Source organism: Strix uralensis, chromosome 6 (assembly GCF_047716275.1).
Source record: "Strix uralensis isolate ZFMK-TIS-50842 chromosome 6, bStrUra1, whole genome shotgun sequence".
Taxonomy (NCBI): domain Eukaryota; kingdom Metazoa; phylum Chordata; class Aves; order Strigiformes; family Strigidae; genus Strix; species Strix uralensis.
The window spans coordinates 10256706-10279375 of NC_133977.1; the positions used below are offsets into that span (position 1 = coordinate 10256706).

Genomic DNA, 22670 nt, shown 5'->3' on the forward strand with positions numbered 1-22670 from the left:
ATGCCGGTAGAAGTTCATAAACCTTTCCGTGATCTTTCTTTGTCATTAATTTTTAACAGTGACATGTAGTAGTAGCATAATACACACACACTTCTCATAATTTTAAACAGAAGATGACTGTAAAATAGTACAAAAGTCTCGCAACAATGCTGTATCGTGTGACAACCTGTTGCAACATGCGGCAAATTTGCTGCTTCTTTTTCCACTAAGGTTTCAAGGTGCCGTTGTGCATTCCTACAGCCACGCAGCAGCCCACAGTGGGTCTTTTGCTTTCCAGCCCCCAGGTCCCAGAGCTGGGCACCTTGCCACTTGGCTGTGTGTGTGAAGGGTGTGTAAGAGAAAGCTGCGAGGCTGTTTAAGAGGGAACGGTCTTTTATTCTGTTTTGTGAGGTGGAACAAGTAAATATGCTTGTCAGGGTTTTTTTTTTCATAATTAATAACCCTACAGGGTGCTTGTTTTGTATCATGCTGTTCTCTGAAATCTATGTCGCACCCAGGCAAATGTGCATGCATGCACCTACAGAAGACTACTATAAAACTTCATCTTGAGGTCCCCCCAGGCTAAAAAGCAATAGAGCAGACACTGATAGAAAGCATCAGGCAAGATCCTTCTGGTTTTGTTGTTACCCTAAGGCAGCGACCTTGAATCATGAAAATGGAAGGAACTTTGCTTACTGAGAAGAACAGGCGTGGCGCAAAAAATCAATTACCATTTGTATTGAAATGTTCTGTATCAGTCAGTGAAATCTGTTAGTTTGTTGATAGCTTTTGCATTGCAATGCCTGATTTAGCTCTGAACATAAACATCAACAGCAGTACAGCTCTCTGTACTAATGCAAATTTTTAGAGATTTTAACCATTATGAAAATGTTAATCAAATGCATCCTCAGAAATTTGTTCTACACTGTGCCTGTATTTAAGAAATGTCTTTTTTTTCTCTTCAGAAGTGCAGCCAAAAGCTCTGAATCTGGTGATCTGCACTATCTAGACATTGGTAGAGGACTAACTAATCTGCAGCATAAAGCTTCAAAAGGATTTACTGTTTCACTCCCTGGTGCACAACTCTGGCTCCAAAGGTACCGAGAATTTGACAGGAATGCCAGTTATGTTTCGGAGGAACAATGGTGAGTGTCATTTGGCTGGTGAGGCCCAAATTTGAGGTACGTGACAACCTCTATAAACTAGTTCATTAAATATGGCACTGGATCAGGACCAGGATTCTGCTCATATCTTTATTTTGTATTTTTAGAAAATACTTTCTTTTTGTTGTAGTTTCCCATTTGCTTAACACAAAGATGACACTTGATAAAGTTCTCGGAGATCTAGAGATGGTATATGTAAAGCAATTAGTCATTTTGAAATTTCATTACTCTTCCAAAGGAAAACCTTTCCTCCACTTTCTGAGCAGTTAAAATGGTCACAGATGATATCTTGGGAGCTGGAAAAATAACAGTATACAGTGGTTTTGTTCACAATGGCAAAACATGAAGAGGCACTGTAAGGCAGCCTATGGGAAAGATAGTACAATAACAACACTGACCTCCTGACCTTTATAAATTAGGAAGTGCAATTTCTAAATCAAAAACAGCACCAGAAGCTCTGGGAATGGAAACAGGCTTAATTCTCTGTTGTGCAAAGAACCCAAGATTTCCGTAACAGCAGGTCGGATTTTCAGTCCTGTGTATGTGTCCACTCATTTCATAAATTCCCAACAGCTGTGTGTTCTGCTGGCCTTGGGAATGAGCAGGGGCCAGTGGGGGAGATGCAGGGTGGGTGGCTGGGGATTGGCACTCTTTCCATGCCAATGAGAGACAGAGTTGCCCAGAAGATCTGAATACTCCTCGGTTCCCACTGGAGGATCTGTTTGCAGGTGAGACCCTCCTTCTCTCCTGCAATGGCTACTGAATTGACTGAACACTGCCGCTGCAGTAAACAACATACTGCTGCCATCAGGAAAGAATGACCCAGAGCAGATCTCTAATCTTAAAATAAATACTAATCAGATATAGTGGCATTCACTAAGAGATTCTTTCCACTGCTGCTTCATTTAATTTTCTGCATGCAGGATTTCCTCAATAGTGTGAGTCCTGGAGCTTGACTGATCTCTAGCAAGAGTTTGGTGGAATATCCCTTTAAGGACACGGAGTTCAGCTGGGGCTGGGAAGGTGGGGTTACATGTATTTTCATTTAAAGTCATACTCTTAATTCTTTGCTCTCAGAATCATGACTTCGATACTCTTCTGTAATCACAGTACTTGCTTTGTAGTCTTTTCAGTATATTCATATCAGGCTATTCACTGTACTGCCATCTGAAAAAAGAATGTTTGATACCTTCAAACAGGCATTTAATTAATTGGAGTAGACATTTTTCTGAATTTTCCATGTCTGCAGAAAATGATCTGTTGAGATGAATACATTCTTATATTACAGAGTAAGATGATTTCACACCTCAAGATGTTTATTAAAAAAAAAAGTTGTTATACTGTTCCAATAAAAAAAATATTTATTCTATTATATTTATTTCCACTTTTCAGAGTAAATGGATCTCAAATGAGGCATAACCATTTTTTGTTTCACAGAGTAGTTTAAATCCAATTCATTACCATAAGTGTTTCAAGTAAAAATATAAAATTAATTATATTATTACCAGTCTTCATGCCAGAGAGTTTGCAGGGATGAAAAAGAATGAATGTGTGGCATTTTCATTTTGTTTTCCAGATGATTCTTCCTAACTATTTAACTTGGTCACCAGAGTCCACCACAACTTTGTTTTTACTACTTTAGGGTGGTTTTGTGGTATCTTTTTACTCAGAGCGTCTAACAAAACTTTCCCAGACTTGCCTATCATAGCCCAAACAGTTTTTACCAACATACAGTTAATATGTTTGATCTAGGGTTTTCTGTTCTGTAATACTAAAACAAAAACTGCAAGCCCATATAGAGCTTAGCCATAAAATGAGTTCAGATCTGTTGTATAACTGTGTACCTATTTATAATGTCTTTTTTTTACTCTCTTCTTTATCTGCCATTATACCTCATGATGTTAGTCCAGACTTTGAGTCTCTCAAATACAAGGTGGCCATTTAATGTTCTTAGGACAGAATTCATCTTGAAAGGAAAGGTACTTTTAAAACTGCCTTTGAAAAGCAGAACATACCAACCCATGTATCTAAAGCCCCGAGCTGTTCTTCTATGCATGACATTAGATTGATTAATTTATAAGTGCTGCCACTTTCCTATAGCAGATGTATGATGGGCTCTATGACAATATACTGGAGTTAACAGCAGAGAAAAGAATGGGACAAGAGGTCACAGATCAGAAGAAATCCCATAAAATAGATGTTGAGAGAATCCTTGCCATCAGCCTCCTAAGCCACCCACCCACCGGCATGAGCAGCAGCAGGGCTGGTCCCAGTGTGGTACACTTCCCCTCCTTTCAGAAAAACAGCTGGATGCTGTTTCTCCATTCTAGGAAATCAGTGTGCTCCTTGGGACACGTGGAGCACTTACAGTCCAGAAGAGAACGTCATACCTGCTTCATACCATCAGCCAGTGAAAACTGGTCTGACACGACTCCTCAAGACTGCTATTTCATTTTTTTTTTCAGACTGGGATTTCATTTTTAGTGGAAGATTCTCATATTGCCATGTTCTCTGACCTACTTGCACACTTCCAGTGGCCTTCATTTAGATTAGGGTTTTTTTAAATATTCAGTTGTTTTGCCTTGGTAATTTCTTTTGCTTCCAATTGTCTTAATACTGAACAGATCAGGAGTTAAAACATTGAATCCTGTGTTCTTCTGTTTTCTGTTTTTTCTAAAGGATGAGTCATATGAGTACGGATGGCCTTTTGTTATTCTTTAGTAAATTCAAACAAGAATATTTATTCCCTCATTAGAAAAACAATAAATCAGCAAACAAAAAAATCTTGGCTGTATCTTACAGTTATTGTTCTTTTTTTATTTAAAAAAGGCACCAAAAAAAGTGTTCCTAAGATGTGTTGGATTGCTAATGCTGAAGTCTAAAACCTGGAATCTTTCTATGCTGAGGTCCCATATGAACCAATAGCTGAAGTACAGTACACTTGAGCCCTTCTGGGAACTACATGTGCTGTCTGGAGCAACGGTGATTTGAGCAGAGACAGCAGCCGGCCAACCAAGTGACTGTTTGATTTGCGTGATGCACCCCCACTTTCTACACAAACCCTGTGGTAGAGAGGATAACCTACTTATTACAATAAATTGTTCTTGGGCTGCTCTTCTGATAGATTTAACAGGTTTTTGTTACTTAGAGATATAGCAAAACACGATTTTTTTTTTTATTATGTAAAACTAAACATAGACACAACTTCACAGCCAAGTTTGTTCTTAAAATTATAAATATTTTCTGCCATTTTATATTATTTTGACGTCCAACAACCACAAGTTGTAGAGAACTTGTAAAGTTGTAAGGCATTTACAAGTCACTTTCCTGCCACAAAGTCTTGTAGCCATTTCATTAAGTACTTCCTTAGGTGGATAGGTCTGTGGTATTTCTTTAAGAAGTAAAGGTCTGGTTTTTTTCAGTTGTACAGTGGAAATCTGAATTAGAGACAAGAAGAAAGGGTTCCTTGCAAAATAATTCTGACACCTCGGTTAAAAGGAGGAGCATCCTCACAAAGACATTGGGCCAATGTTCTAAATTAACAGATTCCATCACTGGCGACAAGAGTAGGTGCGTGTTCAGTACAGAAAAACCACGCCCTGGCCATAGATTTTGAATTTCCCAGCATTCGGTACACCCAAAGGTCATTAAACTAGTTTGGCTGGTGTCCCTCCTGCTGTGAAGAGAAAATGCTGTGGGTGCTGTCTGCTTCACCCGTATGCAGTCATAATGTTGGCTCTGCCTTAAGAGCCTTCACAGCTGTGCTGTAACACACTTAGTTCCCAGCATGACTCAGATGAAGTGTTTTATTTAATCTGCACAGAACTTTTGCAAAAAAGAGAATTTTCATTTGTGCAAACCATTGAAGCTGTGCAAAGCTCAAACCAGAGTGCATGTGAACAAGAGGCTGCATCTCAAAAGCTGATTTCCCATTACCTTAGGAAATAATTTCAGTGAAAATGGAAAGATGGGAGAAGAATGAAACAATTTCATTGACTTGGCCACCTTAAGTCTGTAATTGTCTGTTAAGACATCAGTCATAATTTGCATTACTTCTAGCTCATAAGCGGGAACGTTTAAATAAGTGCATGGGGATTTTTTTTGTTTAGTGGCTCTAGATTCAGCTTTTATTGTAATGTTGTTAATGTTCTTAAAAAGTGAGCTTTAAGAGAAAGTAATGTCATAGATGCATCTTAGCATGTGTTGTTTCACTATGCACAATTTCGAAAAAAAAAAGGTTTCTTTACACTTACCTAAATTGCAGCCTTTTTTGTTTTTCCTTCCTCCCCTGTGCTTTTGGTCACTATTTGGACTGTTTTATTTCTGTGAAACTATACATTCCTTTTAAATTCGAAGATTCTTTACTATCATTAAAATCCACACAGAACAAAATAAATATCTTGTTCCTGACATAAGGGTAATTACAATGACAAAAACTGAAGATTCTCAGTACAGATTAAGTGCTCTTGGAAACACGGGATAGCTGCCAGCCTGTTCTACAGGTCTGAACTTTGGGAACTTTTAAAGTAATACTTAGATTATTTACTTAAGGACTGACCTTTTGGGGAGGTGGACCTGAGGTCACCTGTTAAATATGTAAGAGCTTGTCTCTCACTTGTCTTTCTGAGGCAGAATGTCACTAACCACAAGACTCAAACATACACAAGAAATCCCAAATTGCAGGAGCAGCATGAATACTCCAGTCATCTGATGTACAGGTTTGTCAATAGTTTTGGTCTACACATCCTTCATGGTATCTGCAGTAAAGTGCAAATACATTCGATAACTTTTACAAGTACTTTTTCCAGGTCCCCCAATGCAAAGATGCTCCGATTCTGATATGAGTACCTTTTTCCAGTTTAGTCCAGATGCCAAAATATTACCTCCCTGGGAAAGTGACTGTTAACCAAGAGCTACTTACTAACTACTCTGAAACTGCCTGCAAGACTCAAGAATCAAGACAGCTGGGTTTCTAGGGGACTTGCTTCTGTGCAGAGGATGTGAGAAGGAAGCCATAAAGTGTCCATGGATGTTCAAGGAAAGTTGTTGTGCCACAGCCTGTTCAGGTCAGGTAATTAAAAAAAAGGTGAATGCCCAGTCAAAAGGAATTGACTCATCATGGTAAATGGCAATTGCTTTGTGGTTTTACACTAGAATTATAAAATCAATTCTACAACCACTGTTATGTGAAGGGAGCACTAATGACAAATTCCAGTGTAGCTGAGCATTGCCATTCATTATTTGCTGAGCCACAACAAATTTACTGCAGAATCCAAGGAAGATAAGGTTCAGAGGTTATTTTGCTTTTTATGGGATATAATCAGTAAATGATATTGGTTATGCTTCTATACAGAAACCTCAGGATTCATTACTGTACAAATACAGGCACACAGATTGATACTCCAATGCCTAGGGGAAACAGTAGGTGTTGTGGATAAATCTGTGTTCGTAGAGGCTGGTTTAATATCCAAGGCGAACAGTCTGGAACTGTTCTTAGAATTTAAATTTTACTCAAATAATTGAGTGTTGTTCTGTAAAAACTGAAGGGAAGCATTAGTGAAAATAAGGGAGTCACCAAGGGTGTTCTCTTTTTTTGAAAGGACAAACTTAAGAAATGTTTATTGTGGTCAAATGGGCTGAAAAATCGTAGAATTCAATATGAAAGTGGTTTCAAGTCAAAGACTGTGATCAAATTTCTCTCTTGGCTATTTAAATAGAATTACTTACCATGTAACATTAAGTTTCATGTAAATTAAACAATTACTGTGACAAACATATAGGCCTTAAAACAGAGAGGTAATAAAAAACTGGTCTGTATGCAATTCTGATAAACAGTTAATTTAGTTTCATTCTCATTCCATAGAGAGAATGGTTCGAATCCAGTGTCTGGTCTGTTTGTACGTTTCCGTCAGAGCGCCAAACAAATCAATCCAGGTATTATTAGATATTGTGGTTCTAATTTACATCCTGAGCATAACTCCAAAAGAGAAGAAAACCTTACAGGCTCAAGGATTTTGTCTTACATTCTAGGATAGCTCAACAGGAGGTGATTATCTGTTTGTTGATTGTAGCTACCTTAAGTTTATAAACCAAATAACCTAACCTGTTAAGTAATATGATACTGGATATGAAAAACCAAAACACAGACAATGTGGAAAATTGGGAGGTATTTAATTCATGCAAAAAAAGTGGTGTGTAATTCCTTTGAAATATATCAAGCCATTCATACCTTTTGAGTGTATGAGACACAGAAGAGACCCTCAGGGTATGTTGAAAGTGGCATCCAATTATTTAAGATCTCTTCATACTTGCTTCAATGTCTTCCACCTCAGGTGACCTCAGCAGTTTAAGTGCAAATGTATTTCAGATAAATAGGTTTTGAAATGAGACCCAATACCTATCGGATTAAAAGGTAACCTCAAGCTGCTCTTATTTTGTTATGCATACAGAGATATGGGTCCCTTTTTTGAGATAACAGTTCATGACATTAATGAATTATTGATAGGAGGGATGGTTCCCTGGGTCACTATAGTCTCAGCAACACTTAAGAACAAATGAATGAGCACTCCTGCAGTTAATGACCTGGATCAAATTAATCGACTGAGAGTAGCAATTAATTCAGTCTTTGTTTTACAGAGATGCACACCTGTGACAGGTTTCTGCATTCACTTTGGAGTCTCCCAAACTTGTACTTAAAGCTACATGTCCAGCAAAACTGTATTGATAACAAAACCTGCTTAAGTCAGCTTATTTGGAAAATAAGTTTGTTAGTTCTGATCCTATTCTCAGTGAAGTTTTGCATGGAATAAAGAACTAGCATTAAAAGGGATTTAGTAGTCTCAAGATTTCTTTTTTCTTGTCCGCTATACCTTCTTGTTTGAGGAGAAACAGTAAAGAAAAAGGTGGTACTTGTTCTGCATTCTTTTCAAATGTTGTAACAGCATTAAACTGAATTGTTGGAACAGTTTTATTCTGGGAGATTGGTGCTTCTGATTTGGGATCTTGTTTTGTTCATAACTTGTTTTTAATGTTTACTTTCACCCCAGGTCATGCAAAATCATGGTGTGAGGCAGAGATGGTGAGAAAAGCACTGGAACTGAAGTGTTGCAATTTTCAGTCCTCCCTTTCATTAACTCTGCTCATCAGCAGAAATACCCAGGTTTGCTCCTCCACTTCTGGGATTCTTTCAGTTTGTGCAGCTGCATCAGGTAACTTACCTTTTATCTTTGTTAGGGAGCACTAAGGATTAAAAATCATCTTTGGGCTGTACCCATTGACTCCTAATTAACATGAATAAATGCTTTACCACAGAGGCTTTACCACAGGACTTCTTTTTTCGCATGCATATATCTCACATACAGCACACACTAACTATTCACATACAGTCTCAGTGTGCATTCCATATGCACACAAAAGTTCCAGATGTGCTGTGTATCTTGTTTAGTTGACTTTATTCTTCTGTAAAGCCAAGAGAAATATTAATCATTCATTTACTGTTAGGGGATGGGTCTTCTTCTCATGTTTCAGTAAAGGGGTTGGAAAAGTAAAGTAAGCCAATTTTTTTCCTATTTAAGGCCAAAGCTGGGGAATGCCTGTGGCTGAGTTCTGTACATGGCCCGGTGCTGGAAGGGCAGGGAACAACCGATGTTGCTATTTTGAATAGATTTTTCTTCCCCCCCCCATTTTTATTTTTGCACAGAGAGTCTCATGTCTAATATTTAGACATGATGAGCTTTGTGCAAAAAGTAACTTTGCTCATTCTTGCCGTGTTTCAACCCTCAGTTATTTTGGCACAACAAGACGGTGAGTAATTCAAGCTTCTTATGATTTAATGTTTTTATTTTATTTTTATTTTCACCACTGATTTTAATAGCTTGTAAGAAATGCGTATTCATGAATCTCACCAGAACACTATTCCTTCACTAATTCAGCACAGTCAGATATTTAATGCTGAAGCTGAAAGCTGCAGGAGTTTGCATTACCATCCCAAAGGTTTCTCTTTGCTTTGCTTTCTTCTGTGGTTAAAAGTGCTGTACAGTGTTTTCTGCCTTAGCTGCATTTCTTCTTGTTCTTACTTGTTTTCCTATTACAGACACCGGAGAGTTTTTAAACTATTTTTTTTTAACTCTTGGAATAACATTTTAACTGTTAGCTCTGTGCTGCCTGGAAGTTATTTGTCACAAGCAATAAGTCTTTGCTTCCAGCTTTTTTATTTTGAGTTCTCTTTTGTACTTGTGTGTTTTCCACTGGCAGTGTGGGGGTTTGTTTAAACGATTTGCGTGTGGAAAACAGCCTTAAAATTCTAACCAGTTTTGATGAAACAGTTTTTAAGAGCAATATATGAAAATATTGCAGCTTATGGGATTTTTACTTTGGCATGAAGATGGAGGGTAAATTAATTCCCTCAGCTGAAATAGTTTGAATTGTGCATCTGCAGGCTGCTTTGGTCCCTCACGAGACTGATTTGCAGCTGATGGTATCTGGGAGTCTGTGTGAGTATGTGTGTGCATGTTTACAGAGCACAAGAACACCAAAAATCAAATGACATTGGAATTTAGAGGGGGAAAAAAATTACTTTGTATACAATAATTCAACTTAGAGTGAAGATAAGTGTGGTATGAGTATTTAAGTTAAACAAATGACATTCCACAAGTACAGCTGACCTTTTTTGGATGTGCTCTGTTCCTGCTTGCCAGGCACTGTAAGCCAGACCTTCCTTAAGATAAAACATTTTTCTTTGTTGTAAATATAAAAGATCTGCAATGTATTTATTCCTGCATTGAGGCAATGAATAACTTTACAAATAATTTGATAAGCAGCAGCCAAATAAACTGTAGTGCCATAAAGGAAAGCCAAATACCTTCAATACCACACCCAACCCTACTCTATATGATACAAGTCATGAATAAGATTACTTTAGCATTTCATGGCAAACCTGTCTGCCTTGGCATACCTGGAAAGGAACCTCTGCTGCTGAGGTGGTGACTGTGAGTCCATCAGCAGGCTGTTGGCAGTGGAGCAGTTTGAGCTCAGGGGTCTCTGTGCATGAGCAAATTAGGTATCATCTGCAACAGCAGCATGCCCAAATAACAGCCTCCCTCACCAAGCACAGGCACAGGCTAAGCCTTGTAAAGTATCTTAAAAAAACCCAATGCATATAAAGATGTTCTGTAGAGAATAAACATAATATATTATGAACTGATGCTTTTCTGTTTCTGCTTTTCCAGTATATAATCTGTCTCTTCAGTAATACTCAGTGAAGAAGGTATTATAAAATTTGAGCAAACATATGCTGTGAGTTTTCTCTGCTGAGAGCAGCAAATAATATACATATTGTATATATTTAATATGCATTATATATATATTTCATATATACATATTTATTTTCAGAGGGATAAGGACTAAGGGACCATACAATATAAAAAGAAGGAACATCAGTTTTATTTTTCCCAATAAACAAATCCCCCCTGAGTGCCAGGTCTCTTTCCCTCACTCTGGTCATATCCCTGGACATTTCTGAGGTGCAACATATATTTGACTCAAGAAATGGTAAATTTTGGGTAGAATAACAATACACAAACGAAGTGTGAGGGAGTATTCTCATTTCTCTGCCACATTCCTGTTTCATGGTGTAGTAACATTTCCTTACTGGGCTAACTTCCATACTACTTACAGGGATGAGGTTACACAGAGAGACTGATAGAACACTAGTTATCCCTTAAAGTATTGACTTCTGTTCTCTCTTCAGAATGTTCCTTTCCACACATTTGAATATGTTTTTCTCACAGAAAATAATAATTGAAGAAGTTATTAGCATCACTAATTCGTGTCCAGGGCAGTGATGGACTGGGAAACCAAATTTTCCATGATTCAAAAGAGAATTTCCAGACATGCTAAAATGCTCTGTCTTGTCAAGAAAAATGTTTATACGGTTAGTATCAAATGTAAGTCAATATAAAATTTTCCTTGGGAAAGCCTGCCAGGAGACAAGACTTGGCAAGATATTAAGGAAACTGCTCAGTATACACTAAGTTTAGGATAGTCAGATGTACCTCTGGGCTATATGTTTCTTTGTCTTGCTGTAATGGCTAGGAATGGAGATTTGAGTACAGCCTCAGGTTGAACCTCTTCAAAAGCTTGGGATCTGGATATTGCAGAACAAAGAATTTTCTGTGACTTCATGAACAGAAACTGGTAACCCACCAGGATGCTTTTAACCTGCAGATGAAATCACCTTGATACAATTCAGGTTTTCTGATGGGTGTTGAGTTGGTGTAAGGCATTTGCAAACCCCATGTTCAAGATAAAATGCCTCCTGGTGGCTGACATGACATGAAGCTGGTGCTTCAGATATGACAGATGATTCAGATTCCAACAGCGTATATTCAGTTCCACCAGTTGAAGGCACCTTTACATTCTGTATATTAAACTACCAAAAAGTGTAAGAACTTTAGGAAAGAAATCCATCTTCTACCCAGCCAGCATGATTTGTGCAAGCATTTGTTAGCCTTACAGCCTACATTCATCCCATTTATCTTGAGTTTGTAGAGTCAATCAAGACAGCTACTTCCAGAAGACAGCATAAATTTTAGCTAGACAGACTGGAGGTATTTGGCAGTTTCCACTGACTACAAGGGAAGCACGTGCACAGCCCCACTCAAATCGGTGCCAAAAGGAAAGTCAGATGGATTTGGGCCTGTCTCAGATGCATCTGGGATGGTTAAAGGACATCTCAGTCACCTGGAGTGTGACATTTCTCATACATACACCCCATAGTCCTTGACGAACTTCACTGAGATCATCAGGAAAACTCTATTGCTCTAAAAGCAGTGTGAGACCAGAGCCAGAAACCCTTTTTTATTATTCCAAATAATTTTTTGCTCTAATGTAATTTAGTGTTTTTCTTGTAATGTAAGTATTATCTTGGATGTTTGGTCAGGAAGCTCATTTCTGAGGTAATGACTGAATCCTAAAATATCTCTGAGAAGACTTATTGACCTTTCATATTACTTTCAGTCACAAATTACAGTTTTAAGATTAAATATAACCATTATATGCAGGTTTCAGGAGGCAGCATGCAGACAATTTTTTATGCTGAGCACCCACTTCTGATCCCCCAGAAAAGAAGGATGGTATTTTAGAAAAACTTATAAATAGCTTGATTTAGCCATTTTGCTTTCTTCTTTTATTATTTGGAAAGGATTGCATGGTTACTGCACAGATGCAGTATATTTGCGAGACTGCCAGACTGACATTTTTAGCACTTACCTATATACAGCATTGCACATATGCATTCTTTGTTGATAAATTAGCTAGTTTAAGGGTAATGCTGATGACAGTCAGAACTATCTTTCCTCAAAGGTTTTGGTAATGTGGAAAAGTCCCCCTCCAGAGTTTTGAAGATAAAACCAGATGATGCATGTCTGTGTGCCAACAGATAATTACACCATCAAAAGTAACTTGGATTGTGTGAAGGTATGAAAGATCTGGGTCTACTGCTCTTCTTCCATTTTTCCTAACTGTTTTTCACCAAGAATACGGCAGGCAAGGTTATGCTTAGGAAAATTGAAACATTCCTTTCTGGTCTGGAAAAATCATGCTAAATGAAAGCCTGGGGAATCCACCCCCTCTAAACATTATATATATGTTCTTGGAAATATGACAAATTTCATAAACACATTTTAGATCACACATTCCTGGAAGACATTAGCCTTAGGAAAATGAGACCATTATATATCCCTTTCATTATTTTCCAGATTTGTTTTTGATTTCAGACCAAATCAATGTAGACTGATTTTTTTAAAAGAGGAGGTGGAGCTGGAAACATCCACTGCCTTATTACAGGGGGAAGAAGCAGAGGTAGAAGGGTGTTGTCTCTGTCATGAATATTACTGTTGATGCCTCATTTGGAGTCATTACCTTTGCTCCATTCTTAGTGTTGCAGATTACAAGCAGATCCTATTTCCTCTTCCAGCTTCTGCCAAAGTTCTGAGGTTCGAAATACTCAGACAGGTGTTACTTGCAAAATCTTGGCTGATGCCAACCTTACACAACAGCTGGGTGTTAGTTTTAATTAATGCTATTCAAGAGAAAGAAAGGAGTGAATTACTATCACTTTTTTCTTTCATGGACTGTCTGATAAACCAGACCAACATGGACCTATTAGTCATTGTCCCAGTTATGTGCTAATGCTGTTCAAGCCTTCTTTTAATCAGAAATGTGCAGAAAATGGAACATACCTGCCTTCGTAACTGGGAAAGTATGCTGTAGATCAGTAATAGAAATGATGCAGACTGTCATTTAGCATTTTGGATTAAAAGCAATCTCTTCAGAATTGAAAGGTTCAGCCTACCAGTAGGGGGAAACAATAACAAAGCATCCTTTCCCAGGCTAGCAGGCACCAGGAAAACTATATTGCTCTTCATGTTTTTATGGTAGGTTAGCAGTCTGGTGAAGAGCACAAGCCACAGCTGCTGTAACAGTTGCAAGTTTTAATTTGTTGGTTTTATATCAAAACCCACAGCAGTGGAAATTAGTGCAATGGTCATGTCCATTAATACTCCAGATTATGCTGTCCTTTAGTCATGTTGTTTAAGAAACTAGGGAAAAGATCTCAGCTAGGAAAAGGCAATGGTAAAGATACATTGTTAACAAAATGGGTTTTTTTGGTCTTGAAGTAACTGGATTAGATTCCCACATTATTGCAGAAATTCGATGTGATGGAAGAAAATTCAATTTATTATTGGTAACACCCAAAAAACCCCCTCAAACTTGAAAAGCGTATGATAAAATCTTTTCTGATTCAACATGACAACTGTTATCTCATTCTCCTTGTGGTCCCTTGGTAAATTGTAGATTGCACAACTAACATGGTTTAGAGTTCAGTACCTACCACCTGTATGTCTATAGTTTTGAGACATTCTGATTTTGGGGTTTGGCAGATGTAAGTAACCTTCAACCCAAAATGCAACAAAACTGTCATCATTTTACCTGCTGCAATACTTTACCAGCCTACCCCTCCTTCAAAACCTCTGTGATAATATACCGTGTAGAGAAGGAGCACTGGGCACAGATGTGATTCCTTCTCTAGGAGTGATGCAAGAAGTGTTATTTTGCTTCTGTACCTTCAGGTCAGGCTGTTGAGGGAAGCGTGGATGGGTGCAGAAGAATGCTGCAGCCTCTGGCCCTCAGCATGCTGCCCATCTCCAGCACAGGGGACCCAGTGGATTCCTCCTGGAGAAAAGGCTGTTTGGGGCTGTGCTGCTCATGGTGATGTTCCCTCTGTTACAGAGATGCTCTACAGTGACTCACTGCAGTTGGCTTCCCATGGCCAGGCTGCTACTAGATAGGGGAGCCAGTGCTCTGCCTTAGTTACTACTGCAAGGACAGACACTCTTCTATGGAGTTTCTTTCTTCCATTGAATCTTTCAAAGCACAGCCTTTATGAAGCTTTACTTTCTGTCCTCTCTATGGGTTCCCTAAGCACAGTCAGATATTTTTTGTTTCAAGGAAATAAGATTCCCATATTTATGTGTAGGAACCATGCCATTAATATCTCTCACATTGCTTTGAGACTGTATTTGAAGCATTAACCCTTATATTGCTCCTGGCTGTGGCTAATGAACAGATAATCTCCAGAGATGGTAAAAAATTACATATTACAGGAGTCAGAAAGTATCTTCTGTAAGTATAAAAGAGAGAGAGAGGTGTGCTTATCCTGCCTTGAATGCCAGAAGGGTCTGAGGAGGAGTGAGTTCTATCACTGACTGTAGAACAATACATCTTTCATGGAGAGGCACAGTAAATTATATTTTTAATTTATATTTTCAAACAGTCATTATTTTTTCTCATCTTGTATGTCATAGGAAATTTTGCTTTGAGAAAACCTAACCTACTTCCAAACACTTCTTTATTTATTTTCACTTCAGAGCCTTTCTTCTTGCCTCTGAGTTTGCAAAGTGGAAGCTTCTGCCTGTTTCATGTCAAAATGACAATGGAAAACATGATATAACCCCCTCCAACAACAACCGTTTGTTGGCTTTAGTTTGGATAAACTTCAACTCTGGGACTTCTGGCTTTGTTTAGTTTAGCAGAAGATTCCTTTCAGATTAGCTAAGAGACTACTTCCATTTTCCCTCATTTACGTCAAATCCTTCATTTAAACATGAACTATCAGAATGAGAATGAAAATGGTACCTCCTTTAACAATGTCTGTACATTTTTCTCTTGCTTTGATTCACACAAGTACTCCATGAAGAGATGTCTGCCAAGGAGGAGAAAGCATGCACAGGACATTGAACAGGAAGAATGTGATGATAATGGAAAGATACAGATTTTAAGGCTGAATGTGGGTTTTTTTTTTATTTTGAAAGACTGGGCCTTCTCTTACAGCTAAATGGGCACCCAAATGACTTTCAAGAAATGGAGGATGTGTCTTGTAAATTTAAGACTTTAGCAGGGTTTGTACTAGAATGGTCTTCAGCATAACGCAAAGCTATCCACAGCCACAGGAGACCCATCCCTTTCTGCTGCTGTTTTTCTCTTTCAGTCACTGTGCATCCCATCGTGGAGGGTGGCACAGGCATCTCTGCTCTTCTGCCAGGCAGTAAAAGATTTCCTTCCATGTGCAAATCTTCTGTGGGCTGCCATGGTGGGATCAGGCTCTGATTTATTCGCAGCCCCAGCACTACGAAGGGCAGCAGAACTGCAGGAATACCCTGTGCACGTTTGCAGCAGTAGATATGAAAGGATGATCTGTGTCTGGAAACTACTTCCCACAGCAATTCAACACTGGCGGTTCTTGGAAAACTTCTGGACATAATTAGTTCCCACTGAAATTCCCCGCAATTCACACCCAGTGACCAGCGGGTTCATTAGCAGGCTGTCTGCTGCAAACATCTCTTTACCTCTATTCTTTCCCTTTGTGCTGCTTCTTCTCTTTTTTCCTCCTTTCCATTTTCTTTTAGGAAAAGAGGCAAGGGCAAAACTGTAGCTCCTTTTTCAGACACAAGAGAAACAATTGCTCACCTGAACACAACTAATGAAAAATATGGGAAGTATCACTCATTGTTCCTTTGATGTTCAGTGTAATAGCCACACTGAGAATCAAAGGAGAATGAACTACATCCCCATACTTTTCTTCAGCTATAAGCAGTGAAAATAGAATTAATATTATCTTGGAAATCACTCCTATGTTCATGAGAGGCTCTTTTAAAAAAAAATATATATTCTTTCTGTGTTTGGCTTTAAATCTATTGTATAGTGTTTGCTTGTTTCCCTACAGAGCAGTAGTCATTCTGTGCCAGCTGTTTAAGAGAAGAATGTCCTAGTGAAAGCAAACAATAGGCTGTGTAGTGGGAATTGCAAATCTTTGAAAAGAGTAATTGAAATCTGCTCAGACATTTCGAAGATTCTTTGCACAATATTCTAAGCCTGTTGGTGGCTTAGTCATTGGCAGGGTGGTCCTCTTTGTAGATCCCTCTTTTTTGTATGAACAGAACAGCATAAATATGGAGGGGAAAAACAACAAGGAAAAGGAAAGAAGAGAGGCATTCAAGTCCAACTGATTATTTTCCTGTCAGAGCAGCTGAACTGAGAAAAAACATTGTAAACTTCGTTCAGTGAAGAATCAAAAAAAAGTCCAGAGCCTCTTAATTTATCAGGTGTTCTCCCGCCCAGTCTCTTTTGCTCATACCTTTTAAGGACTCCAGCAGATAAACTCTGGTGCATCTGGCTGTGTCTGCTGAAGATGTTCTAGTCCTCCTCTGCTACATGGCATATTTATTCTCACCCTGTGCCAGCAGGCATTGTTGCTACACAGAGCAGGGAGAGCTACATGTGTGCCAGGCTTCAGGCAGCCACTTCAGTAGCAATGCTTCTGACCTCTGATATTAATAAAAAGTCAGCTCTTTGCTTGCAGGCACTTCACTGCACCAGAAGTGTGGATTTTCATCTGATGAGGGAATTAGTTAGGAAGATCCTTAGGTCTTCATGCCTGAAAAATAGGCATAGAACTTGATACTTAGAAGTGGCTCCAAAATTAAGAAAGCTATCTTTGGTACCCTTGAGAAAATCCTCACAATACTCACTTTAGTAGCCTTAGGAAGTTGACAATAAGAACGTTGTATACAGTGTACAAATAGCCATTTAATATCCTCTATGAGGCAGATTAAGAAGAATTTCAAATACTGCCATCTGTATCCAACAAACTGTCCAAAATGGATGTGGGTGAATTAGTACAAACTGGAATAAGGAATGAATGAATGAATACAAACTGTTTTGCAGATGATGCTCTATGCATTCAGAATCCCCCTCCTGACCTTCTGAATTACAAATACCTTTAATTTATTGGCATCCAAAGATATGATTCTTTTCTTTAGACACTATGCCAGAGTTCTTTAATCCATCACTGGAATATGAAGTACAGGAACAAAACCCTTCGTTTACTTCCAAATTCCGAAATTACAGGGAAAACGATAAAATTGTGCAGGGAGTTATGTTAGTGTAGAATTTGACCCCCTGCTGCTTTACTCATATCTGATGTAAACTCACTATGGCCGTGGAGTTATATTGGGACTGACTTTGTCCAATGTATCTGAAAATATAAATGATATTACCATATGTACTATACTGCATTGTAACATTTCCCATCTGTTTCAGTCTCAGGAGAGCAGCATTGAATCAAGATGATTTCTTCCAAGGCAGACCACAGAAACAGCACTGCATAAAATAGTTAGCCCTCTCACTGAGCTAAGGGGAAAGAGAAGATTATGTCCCACGTGAAACTTTAACCACCTGATAAAAAATTGTCTTAATTACAAAGTTAGGCAATGAAAAACAAAAATCATACATTTTTTTTCCCACACAGCCTTTGGGTTTTATCTTGAAAGAATCTTAAAGTATTCTGAATTAAGTAGTTACAGTTCAGTGTTTTACGTGAGGTGCTATATAGAGCAAGCTGTAACAATTATCAGTTTCCAACAGTTCCCTTTCAATTAGCAGCTTGGAAGCTGAATCTCACTTTCATGATGCTTTGGATCTGTCAAACTGGTTGTACAGGCTGGGAAACCTGCTTGTACACAATGACTTTTCCAGTTTTTCTCTATTCTTGCCAGGAGAGACCCACTGCAAGAAATGTTGCAAAGAGCACTCCAATGTTATAAACTATTCCCAAACCTAGCTAAAATCACAAATGCAGAAGTATGTCTTTGAGATATACCTTGGGCGTTACCTTTTTTTTGAAAGTTCTGACAAAATGTTGTACTGGATTTTGGTAAATTTTTCCACTTACTTGATCCTAATAATGTTGAGGATGAAGCTGTTGCTTTAGATGTATGTTAGGTCAGCTTCTTATGGAATAAAATTGGAATTGTTCATGTGTTCAAAATTAAGGTTACCTTGACACTTGGACTCTGACTGTAGAAGTCTTCATTGACTGCACAAGGAGTGGGCAAGATATATGTTTAAAGAAGCTAATACATCCATAAAATCATCAGTGATCACATCAGACCCTGAATTTATGTCAGTTTCTGCTTGGTTTAAGACATGAGTCTTTGTGCCATTTGGCGTCATTCACTCTAAAGACAAGAAGCACATTAAAATCAGATTACTGCAGAGTAGTGAGAATTTATGCCAGCATTACAACTAAATAGCCACAAATAAAGTGATTGCAGCCTGCTGCTTATTTTTAGTGACACACCAAATGGCACAAAAGGTGATATGCCAAAAAATATTGTAATGTAAGAACAGAGGGCATGGAAAAATCTCATAGGCATTTTACCAATAATTGGAAGAGTCACTGAAAAATTATGCAATGGTCCCTCTAAAAGGCATTGAATGCACTGAATTAAGGTGAAGTTCTTACTTACTGTGTGTCCTGCTCTAATGCAAGTGGTTACCCTTATTAAAAGGTTTGATCTGTCAGGCACTGAAGACCTTCAGTTCCCACCAGAATAATTAGAAGTTGATATTCAGGTCTGATCCAAAGCCCAATAAAATTAAGGGAGGTTCTGGTCTGGTAGTGTTTACCCTTAATCAGGAATAAATGATACACATTCTGCAGATTATAGCAAAAGAGGTCTATCTCTACTAAAAAGACAGAAGTATAAATATAGCTGTCTGAGTTAGTCAGCCTGTTGAGAGAGGACTTTGGAGAGGAAACCCCAGAATAAGATTTCAGTACAAATGGCCATTCAGGAATATCTTCCTCCCTTACAAAAACAACTTAGGCCACAATGTTGTCAAGGAATAGCTAACAAGAAAAGGAGTATAATCATCTCTTGCATCCATCAGAGGTTGTTCTCAAAATGACTTTTATAAGTTCAGAAACAAGTATAACAATTCTCTGGACAACCCCAAAAAAGAAGCAAGGTGATAGATATACAGCAGTCTGCTCTGTCCTGCCCTTCATATGACTCAGTTTGAAATGACAGTTCTGCTAAAAACAATCCCCACCAACTAAACAAACAAAAAAATCCTTCTTGCACTTTGTTTTCCTGTTAGCAGTTTTGAAACAAGAAAACTCTTCTGCCATTGTTTTTCATGATGGACACCAGCTTGAAGCCACTGGAGCTGTTGTGTCACAATGGGATATCACTGATCCCTATTTCAAAGCAACACTTATGAGGCAGGGTGACCTTTAGAAGTTGCATGAAGAACATCATTCAAGGATGTCAACATGTGTGCCTGAATAGAGCAATTTGTGAAACATAAATATTGAGACAGAACAATGTGACAGATTCTGCCACTTTAGACCACGTTACCTTTGAGAAAAACAATAACCCTCTGAAGATAAAGGAGAAAAATTACAGTTCTTAACATAAATCACACTTTGAAAGATTAGGAAAAAGTCAATAATCTGCAAGTAAAATAGACATTTTGTGTTTTACTTGGTAGCAAATATGCCATGAGGATATTTTTTAATCCTGATATTCCTAAAATTTCTAAAAGCTGCAGAAATTCTGCAGCATTTGGAACTTATAAAGACAAATGAAGGGAACAAGCAATGAGTTGTTTAAAATGCAAATACTTGTTTGACCAGTGCAAGCCTGGGTTTTTTTTCCCATTTGGTAATCTGGAGGACAGATTGGGTGGGTCTCAGAGCAAGGAGAGGTTGGGTATGTGAGATAATGATCCTTTGCCTGAGAATCCAGCCTCTTCTATACGTTGCCAGTGAAACAGTGCATGTCTCCTTTCTGGACTACCTCTGACAGACAAGTACAGTATTATGGTTAACCAAGAATTCTTTTATGCTGCACTCTCTTTCTTGCTCTGCATCTGAGTAAAGAGGAAAGCGTCTGGGACTGGCGCAGTGGCAGAACTGTTCAAACGCCAGCTTATTTGGCAGACGGGCATCCCTAGGAGTAAGAAAGCTTCGGTTTCAGTCTGAAAGCACAGGATGTAGCTGTCTTTTTTGGTGTGAAACTTGGGAAATCTGTGAACCATTCATTCATACGCCTTTTCCATTCTACCCGATGACAGTTCTTCCTCCTACAGGACATGGAACAGGAAAGGATTTTTAAGATGGACCTGCTCTGATTTCTCACAGCCTGCATTTAAGTGTTTTTTCTATTGATGTTTCATTCCTGATACCTCCAATCACATGGTGGACAAGGCTTACAAAATATTATATCAATACATTAAATCTGAAAATGTCCTAATAGGTAGGTAGGCCCAAATTGGCCCTTATGTCCTTGTGAACCATGTGAAATGGATTTAATTAATTAGCTGGTTGTTTTAAGACAATTCCAGCCAAGAGAATGTCTGTAGGCCTTGCAGTTGGAAAAAAAAGAAAAAAATCTTGTTAAACTATTTATTTTCTTATATTTCCAACTCTTTTCCTGACTTCTATGAAACAGACACTATTTCTGACTTTTCAAGTATTCTGCACTTACCTGACAGGAGAACATGTGGACAAACCAAGCCATTCTGGCTCAGCAAGCCAATTAGTTCATTTTGAGAGTCCGTTTGTTTCCATTACTGATCATGGAATGGAATGAGTATGTTTGATTTTCTTATAAACATCATCATAATACCAGACAGGGAGCCGAAACCATTTGCTTTGAGATAGACACCGTGGCATTCTTTTCTGCTCAGTAAATGGAAAGCAGTGATGCTGCAGACACTGGGATGGATTCCTCCATCTACTCCAGTGTAGGGGAGAATTATAGCATTTCCATTGAACGTGAACAATATATCTCCTTTCTACTTTGTCCTTTGGTTAAACAATGTACAAAACAGTGCTGGAATACACAATAAATAGATGTATTTACTATAGAAGAAATGTAAAAACACTTTTTGAAGTAGCCATCCTTTAAAGCAAATGATCAAAACCAGGTCAAAGTAAGGAAGCACAGGCTTTGTACAGTCAAAAGTCTGTAAAAAGTGACAGAAAGACACTTGTAGCTTCAGCAGACTTTGGATCCATCAAAGTCAGAGGCAATGCTTCTTTTATCTCAGTGCCTTTAGCCAGATTCACATTAAAAAACAGCAAAAATTGTTTGCTTGACTCATTGTGTTTGTGATCAGATTCTCGCAGATCAAAGCTCCTCGGTTTTGCTTCCCAAGCCATCATTGAGCAGCTGCTGGAGGATCGTGAGTCACCTCCGTGTGGACTATTGCCCTTTCTGAGGCAGAACCAGACAAGTTCAAGACATTCTTCAATTTCTAACCATTTAGTCACATCTCTGCAAATGGGATATGGGAGTCTGCTACTAATGCAATAGCAAAAGGGGAAAAGCCTGTGGTTTTTGAGGCTACTATTAGGAGATTTTTTCCTTTTGCCATATAAATGTGGTTAAGTCATGATCATGGTGCTTGCACACATGCAAAGCCAAAAGCAACTACAAAACAGGTCAGCTTCTCAGGTCATAGCACTCGATAACAAATTCACTTCACTGGAATCACCTCATATGGGAATGTCCCATGTGACATCCGTCATCCTTCAGGCCTACATTGACCATGTTTGTTTTCCCCTGTACACATTTGGGCTCTTTTATGTACCACAGTTATAGGTCCTTTAAAACTCAATGCTGATTTTCCTGTCAGCTTTCCCTATTGGTCTGCTTACATCCAGCTTCCAGTCTGCTTAGAAAATGGAAAATAATTCAAAACCAGCATATGATGAAGATTGTGTTGCCTTTTTTCCTTTTCTTCACTTTCTAGGCTGGCCCAGGGAAGTACTACTCAGAAAAATCTTCAAAAATATGAATGCTCAGTGAACAACATAAATGCAAAATTGTTCATGCTTTGAAATATTAATGTTTTGTACAATGAATCAGAGATTGACACAGCTCCCAACAAACCATTGCAATAACTGCCATAGAAGTGCTGTATAACCACCATATTTAGGGCTTTGGGAAGCAGAATAATATTTTGTATTGCCATAGGTGAATACTGTTGAGTTCTAATATTTTTTTTAAATCTTAGGCTAATACATATGTTTAGGAATCAATAAGAAAAGCTGGCTGAGGCAAGTATGTGACTGTTTTACCACAAGTCTAGAAGTAGGCAAGTCAGCTTTTTTTTAAC

The 22670-nt window shown here is 38.4% G+C and overlaps 1 protein-coding gene across 1 annotated transcript in view; it reads left to right on the top strand.

Moving 5' to 3' along the window:
* The first annotated feature begins 8655 nt into the window (after positions 1–8655).
* Positions 8656–22670, top strand: part of COL3A1 (collagen type III alpha 1 chain) — a 52390-nt gene continuing 38375 nt past the window's right edge. Inside the window, exon 1 of the mRNA XM_074872681.1 lies at positions 8656–8945. Within this exon, the coding sequence (XP_074728782.1) occupies positions 8867–8945 (79 nt within the window). The 5' untranslated portion in view covers positions 8656–8866. The remainder of the gene's footprint in view (positions 8946–22670) is intronic.